Source organism: Brassica rapa, chromosome A05, assembly GCF_000309985.2.
Source record: "Brassica rapa cultivar Chiifu-401-42 chromosome A05, CAAS_Brap_v3.01, whole genome shotgun sequence".
NCBI classification, from domain to species: domain Eukaryota; kingdom Viridiplantae; phylum Streptophyta; class Magnoliopsida; order Brassicales; family Brassicaceae; genus Brassica; species Brassica rapa.
In genome coordinates this window covers 13,841,601-13,862,548 of record NC_024799.2, presented here as the reverse complement: position 1 = coordinate 13,862,548, position 20,948 = coordinate 13,841,601, and the positions used below count along the sequence as shown (strand labels likewise).

General features: G+C 35.1%; 2 protein-coding genes across 2 annotated transcripts; one reads left to right on the top strand and one right to left on the bottom strand.

Annotated features, from left to right (window-relative positions):
* The first annotated feature begins 2,101 nt into the window (after positions 1 to 2,101).
* On the top strand, positions 2,102 to 7,513 carry LOC103868728 (protein psi1). The gene is made up of 3 exons (XM_009146799.3): positions 2,102 to 6,195; positions 6,385 to 6,800; positions 6,908 to 7,513. Exons 1-3 carry the CDS (start codon positions 5,974 to 5,976, stop codon positions 7,356 to 7,358), a joined length of 1,089 nt encoding a protein of 362 aa, XP_009145047.1. The 5' UTR covers positions 2,102 to 5,973; the 3' UTR covers positions 7,359 to 7,513.
* Positions 7,470 to 10,569, bottom strand: LOC103868729 (aldehyde dehydrogenase family 3 member H1). The gene is made up of 10 exons (XM_009146800.3): positions 10,159 to 10,569; positions 9,462 to 9,530; positions 9,292 to 9,388; positions 9,006 to 9,212; positions 8,803 to 8,918; positions 8,577 to 8,681; positions 8,331 to 8,503; positions 8,168 to 8,258; positions 7,929 to 8,078; positions 7,470 to 7,831 (listed from the first exon to the last, which is right to left on the bottom strand). Exons 1-10 carry the CDS (start codon positions 10,363 to 10,365, stop codon positions 7,598 to 7,600), a joined length of 1,449 nt encoding a protein of 482 aa, XP_009145048.1. The 5' UTR covers positions 10,366 to 10,569; the 3' UTR covers positions 7,470 to 7,597.
* Between the last annotated feature and the right edge of the window lie 10,379 nt (positions 10,570 to 20,948).

Below are 20,948 nucleotides of genomic sequence, written 5' to 3'. Positions count from 1 at the left end.
GGTATGGAATCAGGATGAAACTGAAACGGGATACGTAAGTCGAATTAGTCATCGCACCCTCTAAAACCAGGAGTAAACCTAGGTCTTGCCCTAAACCCAGCGCACTGGTCTCTAACATCTATAGGCATAGTATCAAACACCCTGATACGAGATCCCAAAATTTGTCTCTTTGCCAATATTCGAACGTCTTCAGAAAATCCCGCAAGTTTACACACTGCGGAAAACTCTCGAAACAGATTATGGATATGGCAATTCACACAGAGTTAGATTACGAGACGACAACTCGTAGTCTTCCCTCTACACCCATACAAAATGCCATCGGCAGCAACACGCCTTATAACCACTACATAAAAACTAGACCATAAAGGTCCTACTGGAAAACTAGTCATAAGAACCTTAACTCCAAGATGAACTACGAAAGGCTTGATCCCTTCAACAAGGGTACGTAGGCAGCCGTCATAAGGCGCAGCCCCAATCTTATCGCGTTTTCTACTTTTAGGAGAGCGAGAAGATCACTTACCACAGACCTTTTCAACCATTAATTCCGCCTAACTCACCTAACTTGCCTAACTTGCCAAGCCACTCGCTAGAACCTCACGCTAGAAGCTCCTGATTCTAACGAGCTGGGGGGCTAACTGTTGGGGTCAAAATTGGTCACGACGGAATCAATGTCTGAAAGTCCGTAAAAATCAGCATAACCGTTTTTACGAAAAGTAATCTTCGTAAAGATATCTTTACGAACAGCCTTGCAGTAAAATATCGTCCAAATCTCAATCGAACCACTAAATACCGATTGTCCGAAGGCAACGGACATGTATCCAAATCGGCCGCAGACAAGCTCGAGTATGGAAATCAGACCGCGGACAAGCCAAGCTCGATCGATACGCGGCGACCAAGCATGCACACAGCTCGGTCGCTACGTAGCGACCGAGCGATCGTCCCGCTCGGTCGCTACGTAGCGACCGAGCTCAGCCAAGCTCGGTCGCTACGTAGAGACCGAGCGCTCGTCCCGCTCGGTCGCTACGAAGCGACCGGGCTCGAGCCAAAGTTCGGTCGCTGTGTAGCGATTGAACCTTTCCGAACGTCAATACGACACCAGTTCTTGCATTCTCGTCAAAACCTTCGAATGCTATCTCCCGAAGACCGTAGCAAGCTCAGTCCATGTTTCCCGCCATTCTAATTCGTCGATCAAACTTCGCGGATTAGAAACCGCGGAAAACTCGTAGTAAACGTGTCGAGTCGGAAGACGGCCCAAAGGGACCTAAAACACGACTCGAGGCCCATCCTACGATTTTCCTAATCAAAAGCCCGTAAACCACAGCCTGGTTTACGCTTGGTCCACAAGGAAGGATAAATGTCAAGTTTCCGCGGATAAATACGGAAGTTTTGAAGATAATTGTGAAGATCGGGAAAAATGGAATATCTCCATTTTTATGCTATGACGGCTTAAGGGCAGAAGAGTAAAAGCGTAAACCGACCTTGGAGCTAGTATATAAGGAGTCCTAGGCGAGGAGCAAGAGGGGGAACTTTTTAGATTCGGAATTCTCTGCACTTAGAAACTTTAGGCTTATTCTCGACAAGTTTGGTTTCTATGACTGGCACTCAATTACTAGACGAACTCGCCCAGGCAGTTCGATCTCTTGTCCAGCTCTATCAATTGAACTACGTTCGGCTTGATCCTCGAAAGGGGTACGTAGGCAGCCTTTAACAAGGTTCAGTCCGAAATCATTCCAAGCCTTTTAGATATCTTTTTCGTCCTTTGTTATCGAGCTGCGACTCAACTAGGATTAGGGTTTTATGTTGCTAGAACTAGGTAACTCGCTGACGGCCCCTGCGGCCAAAGCCTTTGTATTCTCTTGTAATGATCGCAACGCTCTTACGCGGACTCGAAATAAGATCTATTGTTTTCTCTAAACTCGTTTGTTATTTTTTCATGATTTCCGCATATATTCGATCACTTGTCGTTGGCTCTCGCAGAGATCCGGGACCTCTGGGAAATTAGGGTTTTCCTAGTTTCCTTATTTAAACGGAAATCGACAGTGCGAATTTCGGTTCCCACACAGCCTACCCATGAACAAAAAATAGAATAATTCATAGATAAACAAACTTTCAAGTATAGTTATTGTTTACAATTATTTTTAAATAGTTTCTCTTAAATTTTATCTTTCTAACATTACACGTATTCAAATATTTTGTAACATATGTGAGAAAAAAATCTTAAAAAAATCTTCTTTATTCGAGTAAGCCTACTCATGAACAATTCGTCAATAATATGTTTTAAAAGTATTCAATTTTCGCTTTTCTAAACTTTTTTCTTCCTAACATTTTGTCTACACGTATTCAAATGATTCCTAACATATGTGAGAAAACAATTTATTTTTCAAGTAAGCCTACTTATGAACATTTAGACAATACTGTTTTAAAAGATTAATTATTATGTTAGTTTCTATAGTTAGGTAGCACAAATATTCATAGGGACAATTTGGTTAAATGTATATTTATAAGTGTAAATTTATTATTTATAGGTTCTATATCAAATATTGCTACTCTCTTCGTTTCACTTTGTTTGTCGCTTTAGGTTTATGCACACAAATTAAGAAAACATTTAATTTTGCATATTTCCAAAATAAAAACATCATTACATATACACTTAACCATGTTTCAACCAGTAGAAAAATAAAATGGAAAATATTATTTTTAAATTTTGCATTGTAAACATAAAACGACACTTAAAATGAAACAAAATTTTTAACTCTAAAATGACAAATAATATGAAAAGGAGGGAGTATATTATTTCATAGAAGTTATCATACATTATTTTTTTTTAATTAAAAACTGATGGGGTTTTGACTATATACATATGATTCTTGTTTTTATAAGATTCATGTTCTTTATGATTCATAAATGATACATGACAGTTTTTTGCGACTGGGATATATAAACTATTCATAATTATGTTCTTCTATAAAACTTTCTTACGTGACATTTATTTTGATTAATATTTTTGGATTTTTATGGGATACATGACATTTATTTTGGGAATCATCAATATAAACGGTTTTATATTGTAAAATCAAAATGTCTAAATTTATGGAATATCTTGCATGATTGTAAAATATATCCAAAATGGAATTACATATTAATTTTTTTTTTACAATCCCTTAACTTTTGCAACAAGAATTTTAGATTTCTAAATTATCTTAAATGGTGACAGACATTAAATTTGGAAATTTATATTATTCTTTTTCGATTAAGCTTAAAGTCAAATATCATTTTATAGATTTCCTTTATTTTCTCCCTTTGCATATAATATTTTCTATAATTCTCTGAAAACCTACGATTTTAATGTTATACGAAATTAATAGGATTGTCTGATATTTATATTCACAAGTGATAGGGTTTTGACTATATATTCGATTCATATTGTTATAATATCTTCTTTACGATTCATGAACGATAGATGACATTTTTTAGGGACTGAAATATATAAATGATTTATAATTATGTTCTTCTATAATTATTTGGTTTGTGACATGTATTTTGGTTGATACTTAGAGACGATTATATATGTGAATAAAATTTATTTTCGGAGTGGACAATATAAACTGTGTTATATTGTAAAATCAAAATGTCATATATAAAAAATTTATAAGCAATTCCACAAAATACATTCAAATGGTGACAGACATTAAATTTGCAAATTTTTTAATTCTTTCCGATTTATTTTAAGAAAAATATCATTTTTAATGTAGAATTCTTTAATGTTCGCCCTATGCATATAATACTTTCTATTTTTGAAAGTATTTTAAATGACTAGCATTTAATATGACTATCCCCTTTATCTCGTACCCCCTCGAGACTTTTTAGTAAAAATATTTTTTAAAATAAAAGATATATTAAAAGACGTCAATATGTATTTTGAGTCATAATCGATATTAAGGTTCAACAATGGGCCTCTTTTACAAATTCGAGTCTTAATCAGCCCACTAAATTTGTAAATTCATATTATTTACTTCTTTTTTTTTCAACCTAATATTATTTACTTCAATTTATTTTTATTCTTTTACAATTTTACATACTCCAGAACCGGTATAATTTTAATAAAATATAACGTTACAATTTTGTTAATAGGACAATTACTATTTTTCTACCATAATAAGAATATCGTTATCCGGATACTCGAGTTCACTAAAAACTCCAGTTAACTTCCAATCTCAAATTGTTTTTCTTAGCATCAATCTGTATATCAAACATGTATTTCTGCTAATATATACCATGTATAATATGTCATTTTTTTACCTTTTCAATATCTATAGAGTCAAAATTTATAAATTTCTTAAGTTCATTCACCCCGCGCATGGTGCGGGTCATCACCTAGTTATATGTATATAGGATATGTTGTATATGTTCTACACATTAAACAAAGCAAGTTAACCAATATCTCCTTTCAAGAACCACCATTGGTTCCATATGGAAGAATTAACCAGGGTTTTTCTTTGGATTATTTGGTATATTTGGAAAAGCCGGAATGAAAAATTGTTTAATGGACGTGATTTTTCACGTATGGTTACGCTCGATCTGGCGACACGAGAATGCAATGCATGGTTCTTGGCCAATGAGGAGATCAAACCATGAGAAAGCACTATAGAATATATACCAAGTATCCCTCCTAAAGTACCTATATTCATATATTAGTGGATGGATTATGGAAGAATGAGGATACCACAAGTGGTATAGGTTGGATCTTACAGCTTCAAGACGGATCAATAGATCTTCTCAGGCTTCAAGGATGCCATAAGCAAATCTCGCTGTTACACACTGAACTAAAAAAGTTGGTTTGGGCTTTAAAATGCTTACTTCAACATCAGCGGTATTGCAACTATTTTGTTACTGACTCCCAGGAGTTAGTCAAAATGATAGCTACACCTGAAGACTGGCAAGTTTTTACAACTGAGCTTAATGAGTTTAAAACTCTATAGGCGTCCTACCAAGATGGACAAGTGGTCTATAAAGACAGTTCCAGAAACACCCAAGCAGATTTAAGACATGCTCGAACAAGAAGAAAGCGTGTTTTCTCATATGTTAACATGACGCTGCCACTATGGATTGACACTAGCAATTAGGCTTTTTCCGATTCGTACTAATAATTATCTTTGTATTTTTATCGTGATAAAAAAAGAAGTTAAACAATATCTAAACTATATTGAAAAATGCATTTAACCACACGGATGTAGAGATGGCAATTGTAGACGTGGACCGCGGGCCTATTCCAAAAATTTCCATTGCGGGTCGGGTTTGGGCCATAATATATAAAGCCCATAAAATAGTGGGCTTACTTGATGAAAATTTTGATCAACATTTTGATTAAACCTTTGAGAATTTTTCCATTCATTACCTTTGAGAATTTTTCCATTCAAGCTCGGATTTTTTTTTCGAACTATTCTCGATTATTGTACTAATCTTTGTTTTTATGTTTTTTTTAATATATGTTTTAAAAGTTATCTTTTAATATGTTTTATTTAATAAATTAAAATTTCATTAAATATTTTTTTTAAGAATTCCTAATTAAAAAACTCCCACTGAACCGCTCAAAATGAGAGTTTTTTAGTACTTAACTTCGCTTAAGTACATTTAAAGTATAAAATAATCATTAAAAAACTTACTTAAGGATAAACATGCTCTAGGGTGACAGCTAGTCAGCGACTAATTATTTTGAGATGTAATAAATGGAAAAGAATGAATCAACTCCTATTTAATGATTATATGATCACACAAGCGTTTCAAGATATGTTCTCTACCTGTTTCCGTTCAAAGTCAAAATATTTTGATCTAAAAAAGGAAGTAACGGAAAAAAAAAAACATTACAGTTTCTGTACCTTTCTTCTATCGCCCATCTCTCTCAAACACAAAAAAAACGTCTCATATTTCTCTCTCGCTTTCCTCTCTGCCTCTCCTTTTCTCTCTTCGCCGTGAATGGCAACTCATGGGGCGGCTCAGCCTTCGACAAAGAAACGAAGCTTTCTCCTCCGTGATTTCTTTAAACTTTTCCGAGCAATCTCAAGAGTTTTGCCTCGTGAAAAGTCTAACCATATCCATAAGGCCAGTAAACACGAACGAAAGCTCCGCACCAAATCCAAAGATCACGAAGAACAGATTTTCAACGTCTCTGATGATCCAAACGCGTTCCGTTTCCAGGTAATGATATTAAAATTTCACAAATATAATATAACTGTTTCAAAGTTTTGGGTAGATGAATGCAATATATTTTTGGATCTGTAATGGTTAGAGAACGTGAGAAGTTCTGAGAGGGGACTAGTTTAACCTACTCTTGTTCCTGGTCCGAAAAAGATTCATGTCACTGACAAACGTTGATCCATTTCTTAGGAATCAAAGCCGGTGGCTAACAAGGTGGAAGGTGCAAATTTTTGCAAGGTTCGTAGCTATAGATTCGACAACAGCGCGAGTTTCGTGGGGAGAAGGAAGCCGTCATCTCTTTCAAGAAGTTGTAGCCAGAACACGGCCACGACGAATCCGAATCTCACGATGCGGAGTTTGTCTTTTTTAGGGAGGAGCAACAGCAGCAGCAACAAGACGGATTCAAATGGATTTATGCCGACACTTATGAGATCGACGACCACGGTTCCAAGGAGCTTAGCAAACCCAATCTTATACTCGAGCTCGTCCGCAAAAGTGGCTAAACCTCAAGCAACGGAGAAGAAACTAAGCTGCACACTCGAGGAGCTATGCAACGGATGCACTAAGAAGATTAAGATCAAGAGAGATGTGATTACAACCTCAGGGTTTGCTTCTTTCACAAAAAAAAAAAAAAAAAAAAAAAAAACTCAACTTTGGATATACGAGTCCTTTTGAAAAACAAGACTAACTAAGATTTAACTTTGTTGTGTAGGCAACTGAGCGAGGAGGAAGAGACGGTGGAAATAAAAGTGAAACCAGGATGGAAAGGAGGAACCAAAGTAACATTTGAAGGAAAAGGAAACGAAGCAATGGGGAGTGTACCGGCTGATTTGACATTCGTGATAGTCGAGAAAGAGCATGGGGTGTTTAAAAGAGAAGGAGATGACCTTGAAATGGTGGTGGAAGTCTCTCTACTCGAAGCTCTAACGGGATTCGAGTTCTGTGTTGCCTTACCTGATGGTGACAACATGAGTTTGAAGATAAAAGATGTTATTCACCCTGGATATGTCACAGTGGTTCAAGGCAAAGGTATGCCAAATCCAAAGGAGGGAGGGAAGAAGAGAGGAGATTTGAGAGTTTGGTTTCGGACTAAGTTCCCACAACAACTTACAGATGATCAAAGGGCAGAGATTCAGAGCATTCTTCAAGAAGACTCTTCTTGATTGCGTTTGCTGATACAATCTTTCTTTCCCTTTTTTATTTAGGGGAGGCTTTTACAACATGGTTAGATAAAAAAAAAATCCAAAGAGACTCTTTACTTTTGTCATCTAAGTTTGTAAACAACCAAGTTGAAAAGAAGAAACCACTTATTTATAGACTTTCAATATTCATCAACACCAAAACATACAACAAAAAACCCAATCGAAGAGAATGTGTGTGTAGTTGTTTTATCTTCAACCTTTTAAGATAAACCTAAAATGACTCTGAATATTTCGAGTATATTGCTGTTGACAAGCGCCTTTAACAATCTAAGCTTTCCTGTAGAGTAGGGTGGATACCTGATTGCTGCATCACCTATAAAGCTTTTGTAGAGAACAGCCTTCTTGTGACTAAAAGCATCAAATGAGAACTTACCATGGTAAGAACCCATTCCACTTTCACCGACTCCTCCGAATGGCAATGTGGGAACTGCAAGCTGCACAATGTCGGATATGTTTGGATGTTAATACATTATTATTATTATTATTATTATGATAATTAAACAATTGCTTGGATAGAGCGATTGTTTTTACATGAACAGCTATGTCGTTGACCACGATGCCTCCAGCAGAAACTGTCAAGGCAAATCTCTCTTTCAACTTCTGGTTTTGGGTAAACAAATATGCAGCAAGTGGCTTAGGTCGAGAACGAATCACGTCAAAACACTCTTCCAAGTTGTTGAGCTGTGCGGAACAAAATAGATCGTTAAATATGCCTTTTGAAACATAATCGAATGAAGCAGAGCCTTCATAGATTGACAAATGGTTCTTACCGTGATGATTGGAAGGAGAGGGCCAAATATTTCTTCACTCATTATCTGAGAATCTAATGGCACGTCGACCAAGATTGTTGGAGCAATTTTCCTGAAGGATGGAGAAAAGAGATTAACAAAAGGGAAATGATGTCATCCATCGTCAATATAAAGAGGAACTCACAGCTTGTCTCTGTTCTTTTGACCCCCATAGACGATTTTGTCAGAAACTTCCTTCTCCTCTAACATCTTAGACAGGCGATCAAAGTGATTCGAGTTTACAATTCGTGACATATCTTTGGACTCCATAGGGTTCTTCCCATAAAATGCCTCCAATTCTTGCTTCAGTGCATCAATCTTGGGCAGAGAAAAGATAAAGGTCAAATTAAAAACGTGCAGCAAAAATCAATCTTAAGTTTCTTCACCGTACCACTTTTGGAGAAAATTCTTTTGTTGTCAAGATGTAGTCTGGAGAAATGCATGCCTGTCCATTGTTGCAACCCCATTTGCCTGCAATTATCCGTTTGGCAGTAATCTTCGTAGCAAAAAGAAGAATAAAAATATATCACTTTCAGCCTCTAAACAAAGGAAATGCAACAATGCCTCTAGATAAACAAGTCAGAGGATGAATCTAGGAAAAGGAGTATTTTCAGTACTTTCAGATTGGTGTCTGAGTCTATAACAACAGGAGATTTTCCTCCAAGCTCCAGGACAACCGGTGTGAGATGTTTTGCAGCTGCCATCATTATGATACGCCCAATTCTAGAACTACCTAACCAAGCAAGAGTGGAACTCCTGAAATAATTCACTACAAGTGTGTTTCATATTAGACTTGGAAAGGAAACAGACTAAGCCAAACCTGTGTAGAATATTTTGTCCCACTTTTGCTCCAGTAGCAGAGTTGTTTCAGTGACAGCCCCTTCAACAACTCTCACTGCAGAAGAATCTAGATACTGTTCAAGTAACTTTGCAAGCAGAGAGGATGAAGCTGGAGCTAGTTCTGACGGCTTTAGGACAACAGCATTCCCAGCAGATATCGCACCAATAACAGGATCAATAGACAACACTTGCAAGAAACAAATTAACTGTAAGTGGCGTCAGAAGGAAGACATGTGAAATGGGTAAATTTGATTGTTTAAACATACGAAAGGGATAATTCCAGGCAGAGATTACAAGCACAACTCCAAGAGGCTCATACACAATTTCGGCTGATGCAGGAAAGGTTGTTAGAGAAGTCTTAGCCTGAAAGTAAAAAGAGTAATGATTAGTGGGTTTAAACAACAAGTTTGAAAAACCAAAACTCTGCATTCACCACCTTATCTGGTGCCATCCAGTCTTTTAACTGCTTAACAGCTAAGTTGATAGAGTTTCTCAACAGAGCAACCTGCATAATTAATTAACCATCAAGATCAAATAACTACCGAGTAGATAGCAGTAACCAAACAAACCAACACATGACAGGAATAGAAAGCTATCAACCTCACTGACAATTTCTGTTGGTAAACATTAAATGAGAAAAGGTCAGCTCTATGTCTGAAGGAACAAAACGTATTTGAAAACACGTGTAAATCCCAGAGAAAACTCAGGTTGGTAAGGTTGATTAAATTAATTGTTTTAAGGTCCACAAGTAGCATGAGCAACATTAAATGCGTATTGCTTTCAACAAACCTGACCAAATATCTTTTTCTCATTAGTATTGGTTCGTATTAAGCGGTACGGAACAAAGCGGTTTGACTGCAAACATATAGATATATGGTATATGTAAAGATTTTTGTTACTGTTAAATGCGGTGCGGTGGAGCCAAAGTCTATCTACAGAGTCTATGTTGATTCCCTATAACATTCAATTCTCTATTCATGCAGTGTCCAACTAGAAACATCATGGTCACACAACACAACACGGCACCGACCACAAGTATGATAATCGAACGAAATCTCTAGTTTGAAAATTTTAGATTCAATTTCTGATTATTAATAATTAAACAAAACTGCGAAATCATAAAAGCGTTTGACCTCATAGACGGAAGACTCGAGCTCAGGCTTGCCGAGATCGTCGTGGAGAGCGGAGACGATCTCAGGCTCGTGGTTATCGCAGATTAAGAGAAGCTTTTTAAGCTGAGTGACTCTCCACTCGTAGCCGCGAGTGACTCCGTCATCGAAGCTCCGACGAAGCTCCGTCACCAAATCGGTCGCATCGGCTGCTTGGAAGACCTTCACCATGACGTAGACGCTTACGTAAGCAAACACGGACAGAGATTGAGCTCGGATCCCAAGAGAAGCTGGATTGTCTTCTTTGACGTTTGATCCTGTATACTAAAAGAAAAAACGATATATGATTTGATTTTTCTTTATATGAAAAAAGCATGCGTTTCGATATTTAACTTTATCCCATGTTTGTATGAAAAAGACATTTCGTTTTAAAAAGTATTTCAAAGACGTCAAAAATAAGATTAAAAAAGAAAGAAATATATACTATAATGTTGTTTGTGCGTATACGTGTGAGTGATGGTGGACAGAAGAGAAAGGCGTGTGGGTTTTACTCGCGGAGCATAAGCGAACTCGCAACTCACGTGTGATTGCGTTTCTTGCACGTGCAAAATGAAGCGCGTGTATTGGTTGTTGGGTTCGGTGTAGACTACAATTTTGGTATATTTGGATATTACTCACTCCAATGATCATTCGTATTGGTGGAGGTTGAGCTACCCACTTGCTTCCTGAGTCAAGGGTGGTTTATCCTCCCACCCCGGTTCGGCTTGGTTTTAATGTAAGTGGTTAGGTGTGGTTGATTTGAACGAGTGATAATTAAACGTTAATGAAACAGTAATAAAAAAGTTAAGAGAAATTTGTCCAAAAAAAAGCTAGTGGAAAAAATTGTCCAAAAAAACAAGTTAGAGAAATTCTACAGGATGATCGTAAAACAGTTTTTATTACAGATATAACTCTAAGAGGTGAAGATGACCAAAAGAAAATTCACTAAAGGGTAAATAGATACTTTCTACCCCTAGGGTTGATTAAATAAATAAATATTAAAATTTTAGGATTTAAAAGTAAAAGATTGAAAATAATTTTTTTTTTTTGAAAAAGTTCAAATTCAAAAACGTATTATTCATAAATAACAAAATGATTTTATTTTATTTTAATTATTTAAATAATTATGTACATTTAAATATCTATAAAGTAAATGTCATCTTTAATGAAACTTTTTTTGATTATTTTTCTCTTTATGAGCTCTTTTGGTGAAAATCATATTTTAAGATCATCTCAGAGAATTACCTTAAACATTAAATCAAATTCATAATAATGGTCCTCACAATAATCGTGGTGAAAATAATTACATGTATGGTAAGCCTGAGTGACTAAATGATCTCCTTGTTGATAAAATCCACTTCTTTACCAGCTTTCTCTTTCCTCTTTCTCGTAGCTGAAAGCGATCAGGGTTCTTCCTTTCTTTTTCATCAGATGAGAACTCTTCCTTCTCTCTTCTCTACTTGCTTATCTTTTTTTCTCGATGGACAAGGTTAAGAGAAGGAAAAAAACTAGGCGTGGACTTCTTCAAGCCTTCATCTTCGATTCACGTTTTACAATTGATGGTATTCATTCAAAAGATTCCACTCCCATTGTTCCTCTATTGGTTCCTGCAAGTAGTAGCCATAAACCTTCCTCTTAAGCTCCTATTGCAGATCTGGCGGCCTTAACTTCAAATCCGACTTCACACCCAATCTAGGCTCTACATTCCTCTGCCTCACTTTCTCCAGTCACGATGTATATTCCCTCTCCGCCACTTAAAGTCGTTGAAGTTTTCATCATCCAGCCCGGTTGAGCAAACTGACATCAGGCCTCTGGACAACTCCAAGGCATGCGAGCACTGCCTGCTCAGTCTATGGAGTGTAAGAATATTTTATATTCTATATGACCTATGTGTCTATTGGTTTAGTACAAAGTTCAAGTTCATATTAAAATTTTATATTCTAATATAAAAGACGATACTGTGATGGATCGGTTTCGATAAAAGAATTAGAATATGGGTGTATTGATAACCCTCCTACTTAATTTACCTTAATAATAAATGTCATTTCTCTATAATCATATATATAAATATTAATAGTAGTGGTTAAGACAAGAGGGTATGAAGTGTGATGTTTCTTCACCGAATAGTTACCAAGACAATAAATATATATTTGGCCACACTTCTTCTGTTCTTACGTGAGTAAGAAAGAGAGAGTTACTTCTCTTAGAAAGACACCACAATAATATCATTGGTTAAGAGAATGAGTGAAAGGATTAGGATTTCTTGTCCATCAAAGAAATCACTAAAGAGAAGGTTAAAGGGGAGAAGATCAACATGAGGATTGATCCAAATACGAATGAATTAAGGTTAGTGTTTCTTCTTTCTTCTCTCGAAAGTATTAGGGTTGAATTAATCTAAACTAGAATATGGTCTTGGGTGTAGATTTCATAACTGAAATCATAAAATTAATTAACATGTGGTATCAGAGCCAATCTAGATTTAATTAATTCACTGTAATTAGTTCTCATGGGTTCATGAACATACATGGGTTAATCCATTTTAAAGAGTGTTCATGATCCATGTAATAGTAACGTAAGTTCTCGTATATCGTACGGCATGGTAAACATATGTATCGGTTTAAGTACATTGGATCATGTTTGAGAACGAGTGCTTAATTATATGGATCAAGCCACTGACCTTTTCTTAAATAAGTGACGTTCTAAAAAGGGATGGTACTATGTTTCGTATCATTAAGGGCGTAATAGTATCACTAAGAGAATGCATAGCAGAAATGATAGTGGGTTGAAAAAGTATAATTAAGTAATCGTACGATTCATAACCGTACATTTATGATAAAAGATCAATCACTAGAACTGTTCATAGTGGCATGTCGAAATTGATAAAGGATCAATTGTGCGTTGTCGCTGCCATGATATAAGTGATTTTTTTTTTAATTAAGAACATGACACTGGTTTAAAGATTTGAGAGCGACAACTGCCATAAAAGAAAGAAAATAATGTTGTTACTGCGGTTATTGTCGTAATATGAAAGAGTCACCATTAAGTTTGCAACTTTGCGATGATAAGGAGTATTTGTTTAATAGTGTCAACGTGAAATCTGGGTTTCACGATAACAAATATAAGTTACATGCATGATTAAGGGATTTTGTGTAGTGCCGTTACAAAAGGATTGATTAGAATTAATTATTTTACTTAATTAGTTACGGCAACATAAATTGCTGGTTGTGTGGATTCATGAATGTCAATGAATACATAAGTTTGAGTGAAATAATTGATTCATTATGGTTTAAAATTCTGGACGTGTTAACGGTTACTACACAAATGTATGAAAATGAACAAGTGTTCCATACAGTTTCAGGGACACAAATAAGCTATATAATATTTTATTAATTTAAAATATTGTATATATAAAAGTTGTAATTTTAAAAAAATGCTTTCGCTGCATTTTATTAATAGGTAACTTGTGTTATAAAATATTAACACAATATAGAAATTATGTTATAAAATATAACATAATATTAGGAGAAATTTCCCTATTAATCTTTTAATGTTCGTATAGTTTATGACATGTTTGTCACCAAAGTGATCTTGTTATTTACTTACAAATATTAAAATTAATAGTAGTATGATTGATCATGATAAAAAAAAAAGACGCTAAATGACATTAAAGTTTTAGTGATCAATTATTTTATTTTCTATATTTTTGGAGATCATCCAAAGGTGGATCATTGAATATAGTTAATAATATGAAAAGAACTAGTCATTTTTTACTATAGTCGGTAGTATATATACCCAAAGGTAATATACCATTTGACTTGAGTTTTAAATGATTAGTTATTAAAGTGTATTTTGGCGTCACTGAAAGTGTTTGTGTTTAAGTATTGCCCAAAGGTTGCTTAAATACAAACGCGAAAGTTTATACCAAGTTTAGAATCTGAAGTAAAGTTTCAAAGTAGTAAAGGGTAAGCATGTATTAAAGCTTGCAGCTTCAGCAAATGTATTTTCATTTTCAAACTCTGTCGAAAAGTTCAATGGTCTCAATTTCGCGAGTAGTCTGAAAAGATCTGGTTCACACTGGGTGTGATGACATTAGATTTCGCCATAGTAATTGATGTGGGGCCCTCAGCCATTATGGAAGATAGCTCATAATATATATATATATTTTTTTTTTAAAACAAAAATATGTGTAAGAGATAAGATCAATCTAATAGGCTGAGTTTGAACGTAATGAGGTTGATGACGGTAGAAAGGGTTAAGTCATCGATGTCTAAGACAGAAAATAAGAAGGAATTTATAGAGTATATTTAAGTAGTGCTCATAGTCGGATTTGGTTGTAAGTCAGATGTAGGAAGTCTCATAAATGAGCTAACTATGAAAATGTTTGACTGGTCCCATCCAATCCGTGATCATGTGACTCACATGTCTAATCTGGCTGTAAAGTTAAAGACCTTAGGAAATGGAATGTTTCTTTTGCAATAAAACGAGACTCTTCAAGTTGGATTGTCCTAAAAGAAAGGGTTGTTTCGATAACAAAGTAAACATTAAAGTCTTGTTTGCTATGAAAGGAGTCTTATTGAAATTTCTAGTAATACTTGGTGGTTGAAATTAGAGGCACTAATCATAGCACATCTAATGAAAGATCGGTTTCTTGTGGCATCAAAGACTAGGTCACATTTCCAAAGGAAGAATGAGGTTGGTGAAGGGTGAAATTCCTCCTCAATTGGATTTTAATGACCTACATGTATGTATAGACTGCATTAAAGGAAAGCAGACTAAACATACTGTAAAGAAACCAGCCACAAGAAGCACTCAGTTTCTTAGGTTAATACACACCGATATATGTGTCCCTTTCGATGCTCCTTCATGAAGCGGTGAAAAGGACCTCATCACCTTTATTGATGATTACTCATAGTATGTATATACTTATCTACTGCATGAAAGGTCTAAGTTTGTGGATGTGCTAAAGGTGTTCACTGATAAGATGGAAAGACGGCTAGATTAGTAAAAGTAGTGAGATCTGATAGAGGAGGTGAGCTCTATGGAAAGTTACTTCAAAGTAGAGGCATTGTGCACAATACAGTATGCTTAATACTCCTAGAAGAATGGTGTAGTAGAGAGGTGGAATCGTACTATAATAGAGATGGTTAGAAGCATGTTATGTAATTTCTCTTTACCTCTTTCTTTGTGGATATATGCATTAAAATTGCAACGTATGTGCTGAACCAGGTTTCTAGTTAGACAGTTCCTAAGATCCCTTATGAACTGTGAACGGAAGGAAACCTAGTTTGAAGTATTTACGTGTAACGGGTTGCTCATCATAAATAAAGCTATATATCCCACATGAAAAGAAACTTGATCATATGACTGCCATATGGCTATCCTGAAAGAATCAAAGGAGAAGAAATTTTATTGTTCTAACCATAGTACGATATTAGTTGAATCGGGTAATGCTACGTTCATTGAGAATGGTGAAACTAGTGGGAGTAGTGAACTACGAAGGGTGGACATTAATGATTTGGGGTTGAAGTTCCTTCACCTGAAGTTGCATCTGAGGTAGTTGTTTCTACACAATAGAACAACATAAGGGTGCACCGATACCACTAGCTAAAATATATAGTCAATGATCATGTTGCAATTCAAGGAAAGAATAGTGAACCATAAGTAATTTTAAAAGCGATCTGAAAGGAAAAGCAGATCTGCCATATCAAATAACTGTGGCTGCTATTGAAAGTGAATGTGCCTTAAAGATTTATGAAGACCTGATCTCATTCAAAAAGCCATGGAAAGTGACAATTCTGGAAAAGTCTTAATGCCGCAAATAGATAAGATATAAGGGTGATAGAGTTTGGTACTTAGTAGAGTTTCCTAATGATTTCAAAACCGTTGATTGTAAATGGATCTTTAAGACTAAACATAACTCGAAAGGTAATATTGAAAGATATAAGGCTCGCCTTGTTGCTAAAAGTTTCACCCAGAAAAGATGGCATTAACTATAATGAGATCTTCTCTACAGTTTAAAATAAGGATTCTCTTAGAATTGTTTTGGCTTAGGTGGCTCATTATGATCTTGAGTTTCACTAGATAGATATTTGACCGCCTTTCTGAAAGTAGAGCTTGAGGAAGTAGTATATATGACCAACATGAAATTTTCATGGCCGCGTGAAAAGAAAATATGGTGTGTAAGCTGAGAAAGTCAATATATGGACTAAAACAAGCTTCCGGCAATGGTATTTGAAGTTTAATGATATCATCACGACGTATGGTTTTGTAGAGCTCATCGTAGATCAATGTATCTACATTAAGATCAGTGGGAGCTTATTATTGATGTTAGTCTTATATGTTGATGTAATTATGCTTGCTGAAAATAACAAAGGCATGTTACATGATGTAAAGTAGTATCTCTCTAAGAACTTTGAAATGAAAGATATGGGTGAGACGTCTTACGTAATTGAAATAGAAATATTTTCGAGATAGATCACAAGGATTGTTGAGTTTGTCTCAGAAAGGACATATCAGTAAGATCTTAGAGATATATAAAATAGAAAAATGCTCCGTAGGAATAGCTCCAATTCAAAAGGGAAATACGTTTAGTAAAATTTAATGTCTTAAAAATGAATAGGAGCGTAAAGAAATAAAAAGATTTCCTTAGACATTAGTGGTTGGGAGTTTGAATGTATTCAGCTTGATATCAGTTTTGATATTGGAAACTTGGGCCGATATGAAAGTAATCCCAGAATGAACCACTGGAACGCTGCAAAGAAAAGTCCTCTGGTACTTGCAAGGCACAAACGAGAACATGCTTACATAAAAGAGATCCAATCAATTAAAGGTCATAGGATTTTCAGATTCAAATAAAGTCGGATGCGTTGATGGTAAAAATCAACGTTTAGGTATTGTTCTATTATTTGTGGGAACAATTTAAAGGAAAGTGGAAAGTAGTCTGTCATTGCTACTTCCACTATTAAGGTTGAATTGTGGTATGCTTTGAAGCCACAATTCATGTATGGAGCCTGCAGAAATTTATCTCAGGGCTTTGGATTGTCGACACTAACGCCAAACCGCTGAGAGATTATGGTGATAATTTCGCAGTTGTCTTCTTTTGAAAGGATGACAAGTGTTGGAAGGGTGCTAAGCACATTAAGTTAGAGTACTTGTCTATTAAAGAAGAAGTTCAGAAACATAGAGTGTCATTTGAGCACATAAGAAAGGATATAATGATAGCGGATCCGCAAACTAAAGGTTTACCACCCAAGGCGTTCAACGGCCGTTTAGAGCGTATGGATATTATAGATAAAGTCTTGCTATTATATTTATGGAATGCTCATTAAGTATTTGACACCTAGGAATTCACTTAAAGTTAAGTTTCTGATTTATTAGATATGTTATCATTAAAGTATGTGTACACATTTATGGTTCAACGATAACATATAGTAAAGTTTTGAGAATATAAATTATTCTCATGTAAGGATAATATAAAGTTAGAATTGATTTTTGATACATGGAAGGGACTTTGCCGGCTAAATGACATACAACCGCCATGATCCGATCATTTCTAATTTTAGTAAAGATCAAAGTTAACTTGAAGTAAAAGTGCACATTATAGTTATTAAACCCTTAAGACAACACAAAGGTCAAGTGGGAGAATGTAAGAATATTTTATATTCTATATGACCTATGTGTCTATTGGTTTAATACAAAGTTCAAGTTCATATTAAAATTTTATATTCTAATATAAAAGACGATACTGTGATGGATCGGTTTCGATAAAAGAATTAGAATATGGGTGTATTGATAACCCTCCTACTTTACCTTAATTATAAATGTCATTTCTCTATAATCATATATATAAATATTAATAGTAGTGGTTAAGACAAGAGGGTATGAAGTGTGATGTCTCTTCACCGAAGAGTTACCAAGACAATAAATATATATTTGGCCACACTTCTTCTGGTCTTACGTGAGTAAGAAAGAGAGAGTTACTTCTCTTAGAAAGACACCACAATAATATCATTGGTTAAGAGAATGAGTGAAAGGATTAGGATTTCTTGTCCATCAAAGAAATCACTAAAGAGAAGGTTAAAGGGGAGAAGATCAACATGAGGATTGATCCAAATACGAATGAATTAAGGTTAGTGTTTCTTCTTTCTTCTCTCGAAAGTATTAGGGTTGAATTAATCTAAACTAGAATATGGTCTTGGGTGTAGATTTCATAACTGAAATCATAAAATTAATTAACATGGAGACCCCACGGTCTTCATCTACGAGTTAGCTTGCAAGCATCATCCAACGCTATGCGCAGTTAGAAGAGCTTAACACTCCTTCTCAGCACATTTCATTTGCTCCCTTTGTCCTCATTCTGGATGAAAACATTGCTGAAGCGAAAGAAGAGTTCAAGGAGTTTTTGTTTGCCCGATTCAGTGGCGATGTTCCTCCCAAAGGAAGAATCATTTGAGCTGTAAATGCTATTTGGGGTTGCTTAGGTTCCATGATATTTGTTCATGAAATTGGTAATGGTTGCTCTCTTTTAAAGGTCTCAAATGTGAGAACAAGAGAGGTTATACTCAGTAGACCAACATGGATGATAGCTGGGTAATCAGTGGCGGATCTAGCCGAGAAGTTCACCCGGGGCAAACAATTAATAATCATTAATAACATTTGCATTATATATTCTATAGAAATATTTTCTATCAACTTTATAAGTGTATTATACAGATCCATTGTAGGGAAAAAATCTTATATAAAAAAATAAAATAAAACGGAAATTATAAATAGAAAAAGACAGGTTTTTCATGACATGACAAATACAAGTACATATTTTAAGATCATACAATTTTTTCTTCTAAAATATTGTTTTTTTTCTCATTCATAGTATGGATTAATAATTATATATGAAAAAGTAAAATAAAAATAATATTTTTTTATTGTCATTGCATGTATTACGATAAAGTAAAGAAAACTAGTTATTATAACATATTAAATAAATAGATATTTATTTTCTGTTATAAAAATACTTATTAGCAACAAGTTGATTTTATTAAGTTCAAAAAATAAATTGATTTTATTTATATAAAACGGAAACACTGATTTAATGTTCGCAAATCAAATATGGAAACATAATAATGCTAAAAGAAATATAATAAATGACCTTGTAAAAAAATGAAAATAATAGATATTTTGAAATGAGCTTTGAGAATAGATTTTGTTAGGGTGTCAGAAAGTATTTTTGAACGGGGCAACTGAAATATATAATTATCATTTAATGGAAAGTTTTAAATTTCATGGGGGGGCAACTGCCCCATACTTACCTTAAGTAGATCCGCCCCAGCCTGGGAGTCCTATGTTCATCGCTCCTTGGTCATCGAACTTCTCTTATGAAGATCCTCAGCTCACCACTACAATAGGCCTGGTCAAACTTCGCGGGTACCTTATGTATTGTTCAGTAGAGAGAGAGTCTCAGTAGACCGGGCGTAAAGAAAAATTTGAACTTACAAAACTTTGGGTAAGAGTCAATCTCCTCTCTGAGTTGCCAAGCATAATCATCTAAGAATTTTAATGGTCATGAAACGGAAATATCAGTCTCCTATCCTTGGTTACCCCCGGAAGTGCGCTCATTTCCCTAGAACTACAACAATTAAAAAACCTATGGATTCAAAGAATACTCATTCTACTCGATGAAACACATGTCGCTCTAGGAGCTGTGAGTCCAAAGGAAAATGCTAAGTTCCAACCTTCATGTTCTGAATCAATAAATACCACATATAAAGTTGGTTTGGTTCTAGTTGAGTTTGATAAAGATCCAATGAACGTTGCCATAAGTCGAGTGCAACCTCCTTTTGGCAATGGTTTGGTTCTAGTTGAAGTGATATCACTCAAATTACCTTAAGGAGTGATTTTTACTCTTTCAAATAAGAGGTCGAGTTGTAGTACTTAGGGATCAAATTCAAAAGGATCTGGGGGACACAAAAGATCTTAAACAGTTTATGATTAAGCTAGGTAAATTATAGAAATGGTAAAATTTCAAGCAGTGGTGAACAAGACAGTTGTTCGGTTGGTTTTGAGGTTTTGTAAATAATATGAGAAAGCGTTAGACTTAGGATTTCTATTCATGTAATCAGAATTATAATAGCATAGAAGATAAGGTTGTATACTGGATATTCTAGAACTCAAACTAAGTAATATTCTATCAACTTCGTTTGTTTAGAATATATATTGTCTGGATCCCAGATCTCAATTGTCGTTTGTTGCCATGGGGAAAATGTCGATCGATACTATCGATGGATAGTCGATTGATACACCTTTCAGAACGTCAATCGATACACATATAGGGTTAAATATCGGTAAAATATGGGTAAAATCCATGGTATATCACACCTAAATACCATGGCTAAATATGGGTAAAATCCATAGTATATCACACCCTAGACTTACCATTTTGCTTGTCCTCAAGCAAAACAAAGAGTAGTCTTTGCAAATGAGGTTTTTAAAACAGCAGGGACTCACACAATTTAAAAACTCATATCATCACCTCTACAATGTTGCAAGCCACATCAAATCAATTCTAATTTCAGAGGTATCTTATATACCATATCCTAGCTTAGCAACCAAATCTATCTAACCATCAATTTAGCTAATAGTGTCTGACTCACCCCTCTATTGATCTCATTTAATACATATATAAAAGGTGTAGGTTTTACCTTGGGTGTATCGATCAAAAGACACATGAAATCTTACTTAAACAAGTTTCTGAATACACAAGTAGTCTTTTCTAGTTCCTT

Coding starts and splice junctions, on each gene's coding strand:
- LOC103868728 (XM_009146799.3), top strand. CDS start 5,974: ATGGCAACTCATGGGGCGGCTCAGCCTTCGACAAAGAAACGAAGCTTT. Junction 6,196..6,384: donor CAAACGCGTTCCGTTTCCAG/GTAATGATATTA, acceptor TCCATTTCTTAG/GAATCAAAGCCGGTGGCTAA. Junction 6,801..6,907: donor GATGTGATTACAACCTCAGG/GTTTGCTTCTTT, acceptor TTTGTTGTGTAG/GCAACTGAGCGAGGAGGAAG.
- LOC103868729 (XM_009146800.3), bottom strand. CDS start 10,365: ATGGTGAAGGTCTTCCAAGCAGCCGATGCGACCGATTTGGTGACGGAG. Junction 8,259..8,330: donor CAAAAGAACAGAGACAAGCT/GTGAGTTCCTCT, acceptor TCCATCCTTCAG/GAAAATTGCTCCAACAATCT. Junction 7,832..7,928: donor TCAACGACATAGCTGTTCAT/GTAAAAACAATC, acceptor GACATTGTGCAG/CTTGCAGTTCCCACATTGCC.